The sequence below is a fragment of the Moschus berezovskii genome, chromosome 7 (genome assembly GCF_049115385.1).
Source record: "Moschus berezovskii isolate FMDL1 chromosome 7, NW_MosBer_1.0, whole genome shotgun sequence".
Lineage (NCBI taxonomy): Eukaryota > Metazoa > Chordata > Mammalia > Artiodactyla > Moschidae > Moschus > Moschus berezovskii.
The window spans coordinates 119,408,738-119,424,129 of record NC_142466.1 but is presented as its reverse complement, the minus strand read 5'-3'; the positions used below and the strand labels follow the sequence as shown (position 1 = coordinate 119,424,129).

The 15,392-nt window shown below is 59.8% G+C and overlaps 1 protein-coding gene across 3 annotated transcripts in view; it reads right to left on the bottom strand.

The window, feature by feature from the left end:
* Window positions 1-15,392, bottom strand: part of PXDN (peroxidasin) — a 71,000-nt gene continuing 55,608 nt past the window's right edge. For 2 of the 3 annotated variants that reach the window (XM_055427811.2, XM_055427810.2), the window contains 8 exons: window positions 14,668-14,825; window positions 12,243-13,746; window positions 8,476-8,610; window positions 8,005-8,213; window positions 4,307-4,427; window positions 4,055-4,187; window positions 2,322-2,432; window positions 1-1,823 (listed from right to left, as the gene is read on the bottom strand). In XM_055427811.2, coding sequence (XP_055283786.2) covers window positions 1,704-1,823; window positions 2,322-2,432; window positions 4,055-4,187; window positions 4,307-4,427; window positions 8,005-8,213; window positions 8,476-8,610; window positions 12,243-13,746; window positions 14,668-14,825 — 2,491 coding nt within the window. In that variant the 3' untranslated portion in view covers window positions 1-1,703. Of the gene's footprint in view, window positions 1,824-2,321; window positions 2,433-4,054; window positions 4,188-4,306; window positions 4,428-8,004; window positions 8,319-8,475; window positions 8,611-12,242; window positions 13,747-14,667; window positions 14,826-15,392 lie in introns of those variants that run through there. The other variant, XM_055427812.2, reaches the window with a different exon arrangement.

Genomic DNA, 15,392 nt, shown 5'->3' with positions numbered 1-15,392 from the left:
TCTTTGGAAACGTGGCCCGTTTATTGGAAAAGAAAGGCATCGTTACATAGTGCAGATGTCTCTTTGGTGACGTGCTGATTACAATGAACAGAAGAAAGCCACTTGCTGCCGGCAAACATCTGGTTAGAAGGGCCAGTGAGCATGTACACACTGCGTCCTCCGCGCGGGCCGCGGGAGGGCGCAGACGGCCCACCCTCAGCTGCAGAGCTTCCTGGTGACTCAGATGGCCACCCGGCGGGTTAGACAAAGCCACCCCAGTCCCCACGTCCTCTGCACGAGGCCACCGCTCAACCTCGGGCACCTTCAGACTTCACACGCTCCAGACTGTGGGATCTCATACCTGAGCAACTTACATAACCATCCACCTCAGACAAAGTGAACCATTTCCTGTCTGCCGAGATGGGTGCCAAGGTCTGATTATTTACCCAGTCTGCCCTGCTATGTGAAGAGAAGCCCTGTGCCCAGGAACACTGGAGCTTGTACTGATCTGATCACCAGTGGTGTGCGCTCAGAAGTCCAGCCGACCGTGTGTAAAGCCACCGCCCGCCCCCTGGCTGGAATGTGGCCCAGCAGGCACTGGGGTCTCCTGCTGCGGGGAGGAGGAGGGCTGGGCTGGATCCAGGCTTTCAAAGTGCCTGGCACCTACTGGATGCCGCCTGGAGACCTGCCGCCTCTCCCCCACGCCCGTGATGGGCTGCACACAGTACCACCAGCTCCAGACTTGCTCACATGGACCGAGGCGGCCAGGTTCCCAGAGGGTATCCCGTAGGAAGCTCGGGCAGGCACCATGTCTGCGCCCAGCACAGGGCCCAGCTGGCGCTGGACGCTCACGTCTGAGAACCTAGCAGGAGACCCAGGGGCCTGTTTCTCAGAACACAGACCACTTTGCATTTGGAACCAAACAGGAGGTTCTGGTCGATTAAAAATACAGAGACCATGAGGTATGAAAGTTGTTTCTCACTGAATCCTACGAGAACTTGAGCGGAGTGGACGTGCTGTTTCTGCCATATCTAAAGCTAAAACACGGGTGAAATTTCATCAAACATCACACGCGGCGGGGATACGAATGAGGTATAGGGACCGGCTGCTTTTCTTGAACGCACTCTCACAAGCTGAAGTCAGAAAGTCCCCGACACCTGCGTTCCTCCCATCGGAACGGGGATGGAGAGCGTGGCGGCTCGTCCGTGGACGCTGGCAGGCGAAGCCCGGCGTGGCCGTAGGCGATGCTGGTGGGGACTCCGGCGGGGCCCGCGGAGCTGCAGTGGCCGAGGGAGGGGGCACGGGGGCTGGCGCTGGCCGCCCGCGCTCCCGCCACACGTCCGTGCAGACTGTTCTGTTTGCCAGGGACGGATTCTCTTTCAAATCCTGTGTCCCTCCTCCGCCGGCTCCACTCTGCACGCTCCTGGCGCTGGGACCCAGCGGGACTAACTTTCAGTTGAGAAGAAACGGTGATACTAGGTGAAATCAATTAGGAGCCTAAATGATTGAACTGTGCAATTTAATAGTAGCACCAATTTTTCATTAAAAAACTTAAATAGAAACCTGAGAAACCTTAACCTGGAGTCAGGACACGTGTCTGCCCCGTGGTCGGCTGGACACTCAGGCCGGGGCTCCCCACGGCGAGCTCACACGGGCCTGAGCCGTGGCCCCCGCATCCCGGCCTCGCTCCTGGGGGCCGGGACAAGCTCCGGGCTCGCGGACACTCAGGGCTGCTTCCCCGTGGAGTCTCCCGGACATATTGGACAGCAGGCCCCACTGACCCTGGCGGGCGCTGGGCAGTCAGCCGGCTGGCAAGTCTCCACGAAGCAGGTGACCTGCCCGTCCTGGAGGGGAGAGTACGGAGCCATCAGCCCCAGGAGCCGCTCCGGGTGTGCCCAGCCCGCTGGGCTGGCCTGGGGGGTTCTGGAGTTAAAGGGCAGCTGACTCCCCTCCACAGCAGACACCCCGCTCCTTCCAGAGGCTCCCTGCTGCCCCCAGCTGTCAGCCTCGCCCTGGGGATCACATCCTGCATGCTGACCAGACTGGCTATGAGGAGCTGGTTGGCAGGGCTGTGTCCAAACTAGACAACCAGCAGGGACGCCAGACTGCTGCTCTGCCCGCCCAGGGGACAGACCCGTCCCCAGCTGGCTCCCAACTCCACCCGCCACCAGGCCCGCCCCCTCCACTCGCTCCGAGACAGGGAGCAACCCCTCCCACGCTGACCAGGGGCAGCGGGGTCCCTGTACGGTTCTGGGGGGAGAGCCCCAGCTCCTGAGGGAAGAGGGAGGGGACCCCGCAGCTGAGAGCTCTGACTCCTGGGGCCCGCCCGGGCGCACACTCACACGGCATTCACAGGCAGTGCAGGGGTCCTGCGTCCACTCAGCCCCGTCCGCGTGCGAGCTGCCGTCAGCGTCCACGCAATCTGTGCCGAGCCGAGACTCGAGTTTCTTTATCTGCAGCAAAGCAGATGCGCGGGCACTCAGGCACAGCTCAGCGCCCGCTCCCACTCTGTCACTCGAGATGACATCTCAGGACGGACGAGAGAGACCCCAAGCCCAAGAGAGACGATGGGGCTGAGAGACCCCAAAGCCCCTCCTGGAGCTTCAAGCGCGTCCCAAACCTGCATGACAACCGCCTGACGCCCCCGCCACCCGTGTCTGAGGCCAGAAGTGCCTGGGCCAGAAATGCGGTGCAGCGGTGTGTAAAGAGGAGAGGACCCTCGGACAGCAGCAAAGAGAAGGCGGATGCAGGACTGGGCAACAAAAACGTTCTCAGCGGCTGCTCAAAGCAGTGCTGGGCTGGGACCGCTCCGGAGCCTGACGGCACACGGCCCCCGCTGGGGGCAGCGCTGAGGCTGACGGAGCCTGGGGGCCCTTGGGCCCTGGTCGTGACCCTCCAAAGAGCCCTGGCCCGGATCCCTCGGGGGCACCTGAGAGGGGAGAACCCCCTCCTCAACCCGACCACTGAGACTGAGGTCCAGGACAGGCGCTGGGGGTGGTTTTTGCTGTCCCGCCTGCCTCCTTCCTACCCTGGGTAGCCTGACCTGTCAGCAGAGTGGTCTGACGCCCCGCCCTGCCCTCCATCCCCTCTTGGGGGTCAGGGGTCCAGCCACCTGGAGGCAGGCACTAACCCCACGGTGGGTGCAGCCCCCACGCCTGGGTCCTTGGGACACCCCGTGCGGTCAGCTTGGGACCCGCATGGGTTTGTCTCTGGCTCCAGGCACGGGGGCGCTTCCTGTCCAGGCCCTGACCCCGCAGGGTGCTGAGCTAGGCCAGGCCCTCCCTGACCCCTTCCTCCTGCCTGTGGCCCGCTCACCCAGCACCCAGGGCCCCCTGGGCAGAGGAGATGCCGCAGGGCAGACACACAGCGGCTATGGAGTGGCCAGCATGCCTCTACTTGGGGCTGAACAGAAGACGCTGCATCCCCCGAGCTGACGACTGAGGCTCCCGGAGGCGGGAGGTTCCAGCTTCCGAAACCTCCCCCAGCACGACCGGAGACTTGCAGACTCCTCAGCCTGGCATCTCACTCCCCACTCCCGCTACGTGAGCGCACCGAGACCCCCGTGTGTGCCCCGGGGTGGGGTGGGGCATCGCCCTCTGCAGACCTCGGGGATGGGCCCAGGACCTGCCTTTGGATGTGTAGCTGCCCCCCACCCCGCCATCCAAGGGGACCTGACCTCTGTCAAACCCCGTGCCTCTGGGTGCAGGGGCCTAACCGCCATCCCTGGAGGGGCAGCTCTGGGCAGGACTCATGGCTTGAATTCTGCGTGGCCCTGACCTTGAGCTGCTCGTGGTGTGTGGGCTCCGTGGCCACTTTGGCCAGCATTCTAGGGGACCCTGTGCCCCTTCTTAGGCCAAGGACCCTCAGTACTGGAAGTCCAAGAGCAGCTCCGTGAGGCCTGGCCGGAGCCAAGCCAAAAGCAGAGAGAGAAATGTGGCCTCGCTGAGGCTCCAGGGCCGATGATAAAGGGCCACCCGAACACACTCTCCTCACAGCCACGGAGGGAGACACGCAGCCTGGACAGGAGGCTGGGGGACCGGGGGCCGGGGTGGTGTGGGGACGGAGAGCCGCCCACCTGCTTCCTGAGGTCCGTGATGGTCTTCTGCATCTCCAGGACAAACTCCCGGAAGTCGCTGGTCCCTGCCCCCTGCAGCTGCTCCAAGGAGAGGTCCGTGGTGTTGCTGGGAGGCACCCGGGGCTTCCCGGCTCTGCTTGGAGAGGCAAGGGGCGCTCAGGGATGGAGCCGCTGGCTGCAGCTCCTGGGCTGCAGGGTGAGGCGCATGGGCGGGCAGACGTGTGGGGCATCCCGCGCGCCCGAGGGTCGTACCTCGGCACCTTCACGGGCCCCGTCTCCCTGGCGGGCTCACCCTCCTGGTAGCTGAACCCGAGAGACCGCCTGCCTCGGAAGTGGTAGGAGAAGGCGCTGAGCCGGCCCCGGGACCTGCAGTCTGTGAGCAGAATGTACACATGTCAGGGTTGGCGACTCTCACGGAGGACACCAAGGACGTCTGGGCAAGAACCATCCCTCCCGAAGGACACAAGAGGTGCTCACATCACAGGGGACGGAGGCGCCCTGTACTCTGCGCGAGGGGCCTGGAACCCGTGGCCCCCCGTGCTCCTCCCAGCACAGTCCAGTCCCCGAGTGGGGCACACACCTGCCGTCCTGCCCCACCCAGGGGACTTTATTTCAGTAATTTCTACAGTTATTTCAAAACGGCACACTGGTGTGGATTCCTCTCTCTGACTCATCAGCCCACAGAGGGTGAAACTCATCACTGATCCAAAGAAAAGATGTTCCCAGGTGGAGCTGCTGGGTTCCCACGTGTGCTACTTCCATACTTGGATTAAACAGAAACTCGACCGAGGCACAGCTCGAGGCTGAGTCAAGCGGCCCCTTCGCACTCAGGGAAGCGAGACGCCAACAGCAGTCGACGTCTGGTCCTGTCAGACTGAACTCTTTTTGTCCTGCCACTTTTTAGGTACGACTTTCGAACTAAAAGAAAAACAGATAAAGCTCACAAAGCAATTCTTTTAAGTTGTGTCACCTCAGGGCTATGCCTTGGATAGCTAAGAGGAGAGGAATCCAGAAGCAAGGAGGTCAGAGCTGCGTCAAGCACCCACATCGCTGCCCGTCCTGCTGCAGAGGCCTGGGGACAAGTCTGGGTCAGCGTTCAGGTTCGCAGAGGACTTGGTTTTGGGGGCAAAAACAGCAAATCTGAATTCGTTCCTTACTCGACAGCTATAGGGGGTCTGGTAAAGCTATCAGAAAATGGAGTTTCTGTACCTAAAAAGAACTGGCTTTTCCCTATGATTTTCAAATAGAACTGCTTTCTGCAAACACAAAAATGAAATTCTTTGCCATATATGTGGAAAACTGTTGCAATCTTAATAAATCAAAGTATTTTTTTTAAGAAAGAAAAACAAGATTCCAAGTTCCCAAGAGCTATAAAAATAAGAATTAAATACTTTGCAAACTTGGGCATATACAGAGCAAAACTTCAAACTTTAAGTGAATTCTACAACACTGTAAATCACATTCATTATATACATATATATTTAGCACATTGTATATTACACGCACATCACATATGTGCAGAGAGAAGCCACCAAGACTCACATCACACCCGCACGCACAGAATGTGTATCAACCCAGATTCCAATACTTACTAATGAAAAGAACAGTGAATTAAGACCAATTGCACTCATCTCACACGCTAGTAAAGTCATGCTCAAAATTCTCCAAGCCAGGCTTCAGCAGTATATAAACCGTGAACTCCCATATGTTCAAGCAGGTTTTAGAAAAGGCAGAGGCACCAGAGATCAAATTGCCAACATCCGCTGGATCATGGAGAAAGCAAGAGAGTTTCAGAAAAACATCTATTTCTGCTTTATTGACTATGTCAAAGCCTTTGACTGTGTCGATCACAATAAACTGTGGAACATTCTGAAAGAGATGGGAATCCCAGACCACCTGACCTGCCTCTTGAGAAACCTGTATGCAGGTCAGGAAGCAACTGTTAGAACTGGACATGGAACAACAGACTGGTTCCAAATAGGAAAAGGTGTACGTCAAGGTTGTATATTGTCACTTTGCTTATTTAACTTATATGCAGAGTACATCATGAGGAACGCTGGGCTGGAAGAAGCACAAGCTGGAATCAAGATTGCCGGGAGAAATATCAATAACCTCAGATATGCAGATGACACTACCCTTATGGCAGAAAGTGAAGAGGAACTCAAAAGCCTCTTGATGAAAGTGAAAGAGGAGAGTGAAAAGGTTGGCTTGAAGCTCAACATTCAGAAAACAAAGATCATGGCATCTGGTCCCATCACTTCATGGGAAATAGATGGAAAAACAGTGGAAACAGTGTCAGACTTTGTTTTTTTGGGCTCCAAAATCACTGCAGATGCTGATTGCAGCCATGAAATTAAAAGACGCTTGCTCCTTGGAAGGAAAGTTATGACCAACCTTGATAGTATATTAAAAAGCAGAGACATTACTTTGCCAACCAAGGTTCGTCTAGTCAAGGCAATGGTTTTTCCCGTGGTCATGTATGGATGTGAGAGTTGGACTGTGAAGAAGGCTGACCGCCGAAGAATCGATGCTTTTGAACTGTGGTGTTGGAGAAGACTCTTGAGAGTCCCTTATACTGCAAGGAGATCCAACCAGTCCATTCTAGAGGAGATCAATCCTGGATGTTCATTGGAGGGACTGATGCTAAAGCTGAAACTGCAATACTTTGGCCACCTCATGCGATGAGTTGACTCACTGGAAAAGACTCTGATGCTGGGAAAGGTTGGGGGCGGGAGGAGAAGGGGACGACGGAGAATGAGATGGCTGGATGGCATCACCGACTCTGTGGACATGAGTTTGAGTGAACTCCGGGAGTTGGTGATGGACAGGGAGGCCTGGCGTGCTGTGATTCATGGGGTCGCGGAGAGTCGGACACGACTGAGCGACTGAACTGACTGACTGACTGACTAATGGGAGCAACCTAGGCTGGACTTCTTTAGGAAGAAGACATGGGACAGAAGACTGGATCCTGCACTTGCATCCACCGGCATGGCAGGCCATGGGCTGGGGCTCGGGGCCACCTCGTCCATGGCTGTGTGACCCGTGGGGTCACCCTGGGCTTGCGGCTCCGTGATCTCACCACAGGAACGGGCTCTCAGGGTTTCCCTGCTGCAGCATTCCCTGGGTCTCTGATCACAGTTTGAATACGGCCAAAACTACGTTCAAAAGAGACCGTGCAGTCAAGGTTACCCACGACCCAGGATGCGGAGCAGGAGACTCGCGGGGGGACAGTGGCCCCTGAGCAGCCGGGATGGCACATCCAGAAACGGGCTCCTCGGGCTCCCAGAGGCCACAGGTACCTGCCATCGTCCCTCACTTCCTCTGAAGTGTTTACAGCATGTCTCTCTGCTCCCATAAGTTATTCCAGGCATTCAGGACACACAGCACACATTTAAAAAATCCACTTTATGTCTGACACACTTTTCACATGTTCCTTATTTGCCTTTTCCCTGAAGGTTCGGATATATTGTTCAGTCACCAAGGTGTGTCCAACTCATGGATGGCAGGCACCAGACCAGGCTCCTCTGTCCATGGGACTCTCCAGACAAGAATACTGGAGTGGGTAGCCTATCCCTTCTCCAGGGGATCTTCCCGACCCAGGGATCCAACCGGACTCTCCTGCATTGCAGGCAGGTTCTTTACCACTGAGCCTCCAGGGAAGCCCACAGGTACGAACAGGCAAGCGATCAAATACAGACGTGTGGGAGGCTTTCAGAAAAACTGGGCACTGACCACATTAATGTTCTGCCCCATTTCTTTCACTAAGTATCTTAGCTCTCATACTAACTCCCATCTCTTGGCCTTACAAACTCATCACAGTCACTCACCACCTCCAGCTTCCACAGCATTGCCCAGTGGGGACGCTCAGGGCTGGCCGCCTGCTGGCCCTGCTGTGCTGACCCCGGCCCGCGCTCCGCCCCCCGCTGGCGCAGACGGGAACCCGAGCCCACCTTCACAGCAGTCCTGCCACAGCCGGAGGTCCACCCGGGGGATCTCGTCGCAGCTGCTGTAGCCGTGCGGGAACTCGGCCACGCGGAACACGTCCCTCTGCACACGCGTGATGTTGTCGGCGTTGTCGCACACGATGCGGGCCAGCGAGCTCTGCTTGATCTGGGTGAGCTGGGCAGGAGTGAAGACCCCCGGGTTCTCGTACCACAGCCTGCGTCCCCGGGGCGAGATCGAGGTCAGAGGGAGCCTGGCGAGGCCGCAGCCCCAGGAGCTGGTTAAGACTCTCCTCACGCTCGGCTCCGCTCACGACGCAGACCTGCGAGTCACGTGCTTAGGTGACAGAGCTCTGAGCAACCCGAAAAGCAGAGCTGAGGAGTCCACACTAAATCAGCAGCGGTCACTGCTGCACCAGTGCGGGCCACCTTCTGGAAACACCCCTGCATGGGGCACCCGCTGAGCTCCCGGGAGTTTACCTGTCCCCATCCCGAAGGCGCCTGAACTGCGTGCTGAGCAGACACATCAAGGTGGGTCCCAGGCGGCTGCCAGGCACCAGGTCCTCCACCATGAGGGCCGGGAACAGGTCAATGTTGAGTGGGGAGCCGTACAGCCTGTGAGATGAAGTGGAGCCTCAGACTCAGCGCCAGGGCCCAGGGAGCACCAGGCGTACGGTCGTGTCCGACCCTCTGAGACCCCATGGGCTGCGGCCCAGCAGGCTCCTCTGTCCCTGGGATTCTCCAGGCAAGGACACGAGCAGGTTGCCGTTCCCTTCTCTAGTTAGTAGCTTTAGTCCTGTCCGACCCTCTGCGACCCCGTGGACTGTAGCCCACCAGGCTCCTCTGTCCCTGGGATTCTCCAGGCAAGGATACTGGAGTGGGTTGCCATGCCCTCCTCCAGGGGATCTTCCCGACCCAGAGATCGACTTCTGTATCTTCTGCACCTTCTGATCGACTTCCCGTGTCTCCTGCAACTCCTGCATTGAAGGCAGATTCTTTACCGCTGAGCCACCTGGGGAAGCCCAGACAATTCTTCTACCCTCCCCCAAACCAGTATGCTAAAGCCCTAACGCAGGGGTCTAAGGGGGTCTACAGGAGGTTCCCAGTGCACAAGAGCAGAGCCCCCACGATGGGACCAGTCCCCTTCTGAGAAGACAAGAGAGACAGAAAGACAGACAGGGAGAGGACCCAGGGAGACAGCAGGACAGAGAGACTCCCCTCCTTCGTGAGCGGACTCGGGAAGAAGGCGGTGGCGGTCGCTCAGCCGCTCAGCCGTGTCTTGACTATTTGCCACCCCATGGACTGTAGCCCTCCCGGCTCCTCTGCCCACGGGATTCTCCAGATGAGGACACTGGAGTGGGTTTCCATTTCCTCCTCCAGGGGATCTTCCTGACCCAGGGAATGAACCTGGGACTGACTCCCACACGGCAGAGAGATTCGTTACCAACTGAGCCACCAGGGAAGCCCAAGACAAGTGTTGTCAGAAGTGGGACTTGAACCCATGCCTCCAGGGAAGGCTGCGACCTGAACCAGCACCCTGGACTGCTCGGCCATCCTGACGTGGTGGAGAGCATGGCAAGAATGGAAAAAGCCTCATGCTGTTCTCCATCACGATTTGACGCAATTCAGACCTTCATTTAACAATGACAATCCAGCTCTTTCTTTAAAACATCTATCAGTCGTATTTTAAAGAAACATTCCTGCTTCCTGTTTATACACACATGATAAAATACACACACACAGATATTTATTACACAAAGTTAAGAGAAGCCCAGAAAACGCAGGAAGGGAAACTAAAACCAAACCTTCCCGACCCGGTTGACTCAGAGACAACCTGAGGTCTTCGCGTAAACCTTCCCAGTTCCTATCGTACATGGGCGTGAAGACGAAGCTACAAACGGCTGAAGACACACACTCCAAAGATGCTGGCATTCTACCCAACACTGAAAACGCGCTTCCCGTGAGGACACCACTTATTAATGGACACTGTACAAGAGACTAAGTCAGCGAGGTTTACATGGTCAAGAACAAGCTCTTTTGTCAAATTCTTCCAAGTCCTACGCATCTTATAATTGAAACACCTCTTCCACCTCCTCGGACCCGGGATGCTGACTGTGGGCAACAGTGGGCAGGGCCATCTGCAAGCTGCTCACCTCGGGAGTGGGGTCAGCGTGAGGCCGCCCTCACCGCCCCCAAGTTCAAGGACCTTCACACTGAACTTTGGTTCAGATGGAAATCGTCAGGAAGAGCCAGGCGAGTTTGGTTCTCTGCCTGAGAGGGCTTTTCCCAGAGGAGACACCCCGTTCCCAGGTGGGGTTCCCCTCTGTCTGCCCCCACCTGAACAATCGGCCTGCACGGGAGGCCCCCACGCTGGCGGCACAGACCCAGACAGAGACAATGCACCTGGCCGATCACAGCCCCCAGCCCAGGGCGCTCTCCACTCACACCAGGCTGCTGGGAATGGGTCTGGTCAGACACCACCCACACAGCGGGGACTTCTCGCTCCTGCAGCTCCGTCCAGAGGCCTCCCTTCCCTGGTGGGCTCGTGGGCCGAGGCTGGGACCTGCTGTCCGGCATAGCCTCTCCTGGACATCCCTGTCACCCCCACTCTCAGTCGGGCCTGACACAGGGGAGGGGGGACATGGGACCCCCGTGTGGGCGGGCCATGCACTCGGCCCAGGTCCCCCAACCCCCAACAGGGCAGCGCTGGAGAGCAGATCCTTTGCACGGTGGTGATGTAAGCTGGGCAAGGGACAAACACTGGGGAAGTGACCTTGTCCCTCTGGACGAGAACAGCAGAGGACATTCACGTGTGAAGGACACGGACCAGCCACACCCGAGCTGAGCGGCCCTGGGACGCAAGTCCTGGACAGGAGGTGTCCGTCGACGAACCCGGCCACCTGACGCCGTGACTTAAACCAAGACTGAGCATGTAGCACTGAGCAGGTGGCAACGCTCACTCACAACCCGCAGTGAGCCACGAGTAGGCTGCCACTTTCCCCAGAAGGCACGGGCCCACCAGGGGAGCACAGCTGGGCCTCAGGGTTTCAGCCCCTAACTTAGGAGCCAGCGGCCCACCTTCTGCAGAACAGGAAGGTCCGGAGCACACCGACAATGAGCCTTCACAAGAAAGTACCGCTTCTCTTTCTAGAACAACGCTTCCAACAACAGGAGCTACTGCACGTGCAGTGACCCGCCGACCAGCGGCTCCGAGGGTCCCTGTGAGCGGTCAGCTCCCCCGAAGCCCAGCTCAGACACTCCACACCCGCTGAGCAGCGGCTCCGAGGGTCCCTGTGAGCGGTCAGCTCCCCCGAAGCCCAGCTCAGAAACTCCGCACCCGCTGAGCAGCGGCTCCGAGGGTCCCTGTGAGTGGTCAGCTCCCCCGAAGCCCAGCTCAGACACTCCACACCCGCTGAGCAGCGGCTCCGAGGGTCCCTGTGAGCGGTCAGCTCCCCCGAAGCCCAGCTCAGAAACTCCGCACCCGCTGAGCAGCGGCTCCGAGGGTCCCTGTGAGCGGTCAGCTCCCCCGAAGCCCAGCTCAGAAACTCCGCACCCGCTGAGCAGCGGCTCCGAGGGTCCCTGTGAGCGGTCAGCTCCCCCGAAGCCCAGCTCAGAAACTCCGCACCTGCTGAGCAGCGGCTCCGAGGGTCCCTGTGAGCGGTCAGCTCCCCCGAAGCCCAGCTCAGAAACTCCGGAATAAATGTCATGACACACAGGAATGGAAGAGCTGGGTACACTGGATACAAGGAGAGAGGCTCGTGGGCCTCGAGAGCTCGGTCAGCCCACAGTCTGGACGCACAGGATCTGGGGAGCAGGCTGGCGTGGCGGGAAGCCCCTCTCAGCAGGCCTGATGAGCCCAAGCTCAGCTGCTGCTTTGCCCCTGGGAGGATGGGCTGTCCAGGGCTTCCCGGGGCCCCTGCCCCATGTGGCGGGTCTCCTCACACCTCTGTCCCCCCAGTCCAAGGACGTCTCTCCTGGGAAGGGTTGAAGCTGTGCCTGCAGGGCAGGGACCCGGGGGATGTGGACACATGTCAGGGCTCAGGACTCACCGTCCTGTGGCACTGGGGCCACTGCTTGGGCTCCAGGGCCACACTCAGCAGCCACACTCAGCAGCACACTCAGCAGTTGCACTCAGCGGCCTCCTTTCTCTAAACTCCAGACTGCACCCCACCTCCCGGGCTCAGCCGGCACAGACGGAACCTCAGCTCCCGAGAGCTCGGCCCTACCCCCGCGGCCCCCACACCCACCGCTGCAGCTTCTCCCGGATCTCGGGGCTCTTGATCTCGTTCTTCAGGTCCTCGAAGGTGTGGGCAGCCGACAGGTTGCAATAGACACGGTACTCGTGGTAGGGCGGGATGCCGTGGTCGCGGCCGCGCTGGATGTTGATGGCAGCCAGGTCCAGCGCCACCGTGTGTGCCATGGAGAAGAGCCTCTCGGTGAGCTCCGTGTTGAGCAGCTGGGACGGCACGCGCATCTTGCCGGGCACGCCAAACAGGCCGCGGAGCAGAGGGTCGATGCCGCCCTCATTGACGATGCGGAAGGGGGAGAAGAAGGCCTTGTGCAGAGGCACGTGGCCCAGCGCCAGTGGCCGGAAGTCCTCATCCAGCCGCTGCAGCACGGGGTTGATGAGCGTGTGGCCGAAGCGGAAGGCGGCCGTGGCGAAGGCGTTGACGATGCCGGCGTTGACGCCCGGGTCATAGCCGCGGTACTCGCCCAGCATCTTCACGCCCGCCTCACCCAGCACCTTGGGCAGCCAGTGCTGGTAGGTGATGTGCTGCATCTGGGCGCCCACCAGCTTGCGGGCCTCGTGGTAGACCGTGTCGCCGTCCCAGTGCGGGTTCAGCGCCAGCAGCGCGGCGGCCACGCGGTTGTGCTCGCGGAACCAGAGCGTGTGCATGCTGGTGAGGCCCAGCTGCTCGTTGGCGCGGTGGTCGCCCGCCAGGAAGCAGGGGATGGGGCTCTCGTGCTCACCTCGCATGCACTCGGTGGGCGGCCCGGCGGCGAAGGGCAGCAGCGGCTTGCCGGAGCGCTGCACGACGCCCTGGCGCAGCAGCCCGCGCTGGCTGGCCAGGTCGCGGACCGCGCGGGCCTCGTGCTCGGAGCTGCCGTACACGTTGGAGGCGTCGATGTAGGACGTGAGCTGGTTGATCTGCTCGCGGGGGTACACGGAGTTCATGAGCAGCGACGTCATGCCGCTGCCGCACACGGGGCTGGAGCGCACGAAGAACATGCAGCGCGCCCCGCTGCGCGCCCGCGGGTCGTCGGGCGGCAGGGCCACCGAGAAGCACGGCGGGTCGTTGCTGCAGGCCGAGCTGCAGTGCTGCCCATCAGAGAAGCGGGCCTGGCTCAGGGCCACCACCGTGGAGTCCAGGTCGTGGTCCAGGAACTGGCCCCACTGCATGAGCATGTGCGTGAACTGCTCGTCTGGGGTGATGACCTCTGAGCCGATGAGGGCCGTGGACACCAGGCGGGGCATGGGCAGTGGGTGCCCGTGGTAGCGCCGGCCCGGGTCGATGCCACGCGGCGTGTTGAAGCCGTTCTCGTACACGGCCTTGAGCAGGCGCTCGAAGGCGGTGAGCGAGGCACCCCACATGGGGTGCTGCAGGTTGTTGCAGGTACCATCGTGCGTGCGGTACTTCTGGTGGAAGCACATGTCCGAGCAGTTGTTGACGCGCCGGTGGGCCGTGCAGCCCGACAGGTTGGCAATCAGGCTCAGGTACTGCGGGGACACGAGGTCATTGTAGTGGTAACCTGGCCGGGGGGCAGGAGACACAGCTGAGCAACCCGAGGCTGGGCCTGCTGGACCCAACTCGTGCAGGGACCCGGGAGGGGAAAGGCAGGGAGCTGAGCAGGTTCCAGCAGCACCAGCGCCTGCTCCCGCCGCAGGCCCTCCCGGGCTCCACGCTCATCCGTGCTTGTGCGTGCTCTGGTTGGACACATCCAGAGCCTCTCAGAGCCGAGCAGGATCGACCAGACCTGGACTTACAGGAAGCGGGAGCCACAGGGCCCTAAACACCCACACAAAGGGCAGTGAAGACCCAGGGGGAGGTGATCAGACACTCGGGGAGGTGGGCTGCCCCAGAGGAGCTTTGTAGGGATAGGACACTGGACTCCCAGCGCCAGCTGGCATCCAGCATCAGGGTCAGACCTGAAACTCTGGCAGCTCCTGCCTCCCAGAGAGAAGGCAAGGCTGGTCGCCTGGTCAGTCACAGCCACCCTGAGGAAACCCAGTCCTGAGCCCAAGAGCCAGCCCGGGAAGCGTTGCCTCCCACACGCTGCCTAGACGCTCACCCACTTTGGTCCTGCAGAGCCTCACGGGGGAGGCGTACATGCCAAGGGCAGGCAGAGGGTGGCGTGACCCCCCGCATCCACACAGCACCTGCTGGGGCCCCACCAGGGCCCTTCCTAGCACTCCTGGCCTGGACCCAGGGCCTCCCAGAGCTCCCCTCTGCCCAGAGGACCTGAGGATCAGGGCCCAGGGCCGGGCCAGCACAGCCCCCGAGCTGAGCACACTTCTCGTCCCCACCGGCTCTACCACCAGGCCTGTGAGAAACACAGCACTGTCCCCGCTCAGGCCAACCACAGTGACGATGCTCGCCACAGACGCGGGGCCAGGCGGGCTGGACCCGCCCCGGGAAGGGGCTGTGGGGAGTGGCGCCGCGGGGTACTGACTGGTTCCGTTGAGGTCCACCATCAGGCCGTGCTGCACGTGCTCCTGGATTAGCTGCAGCGTCCGCTCGAAAATCTCCCCGGCTCGGGCCTGCTCCACCGTGTAGGGGTCCCGCGGGTACCGAAACAGGGCCAGCAGATCGTTCGGGGAGCGAGTGCGGCTGGCGGGTGTGTGGGGCGAGGAGGCAAGAGCGGGAGAGACGACCGAGAACAAAGGTCACTCAAGAGTCACCGCGGTTAACCGTCTGCGGCTACGCGTCTACGGACACGAAGCACCGCACCTCACTCATCCCACGGCAGGCAGCAAAGCAAGGGGCAAAAGCAAAAGACACGAAAGTAAACAACTCGTTACGTCAACAGAGAAAGACACAGTGAGTCTATCTTAATTCAAACGCGGCAAAAACACTTGGGGGTTGCCAAGATGAGCGAACGCATGAATGGCTGAAGAAAGACTGTTTTTGCCAGCTCAGTGAGTAACGAGCCCAAGGAATGAGCCAAAGGTTTCCTGAGACGTTCTGTTTGTGAGTCACAGGCCAGCTTCTGCTTGGAAAGGACACACCATTCTGTTATCTTAGCCCCAGAAACGCTAACACAACGCTGCTCATGATCTGCGAATTAAAACACTGCTTTATGCACAGGAAACAGGTGAGAACTTGGTGCAGGAGAACCGCATGCCCTCTGAAAACCCAGCCCACAAGCGGGTCACAGCTCACTGCGTCTGCACGTAC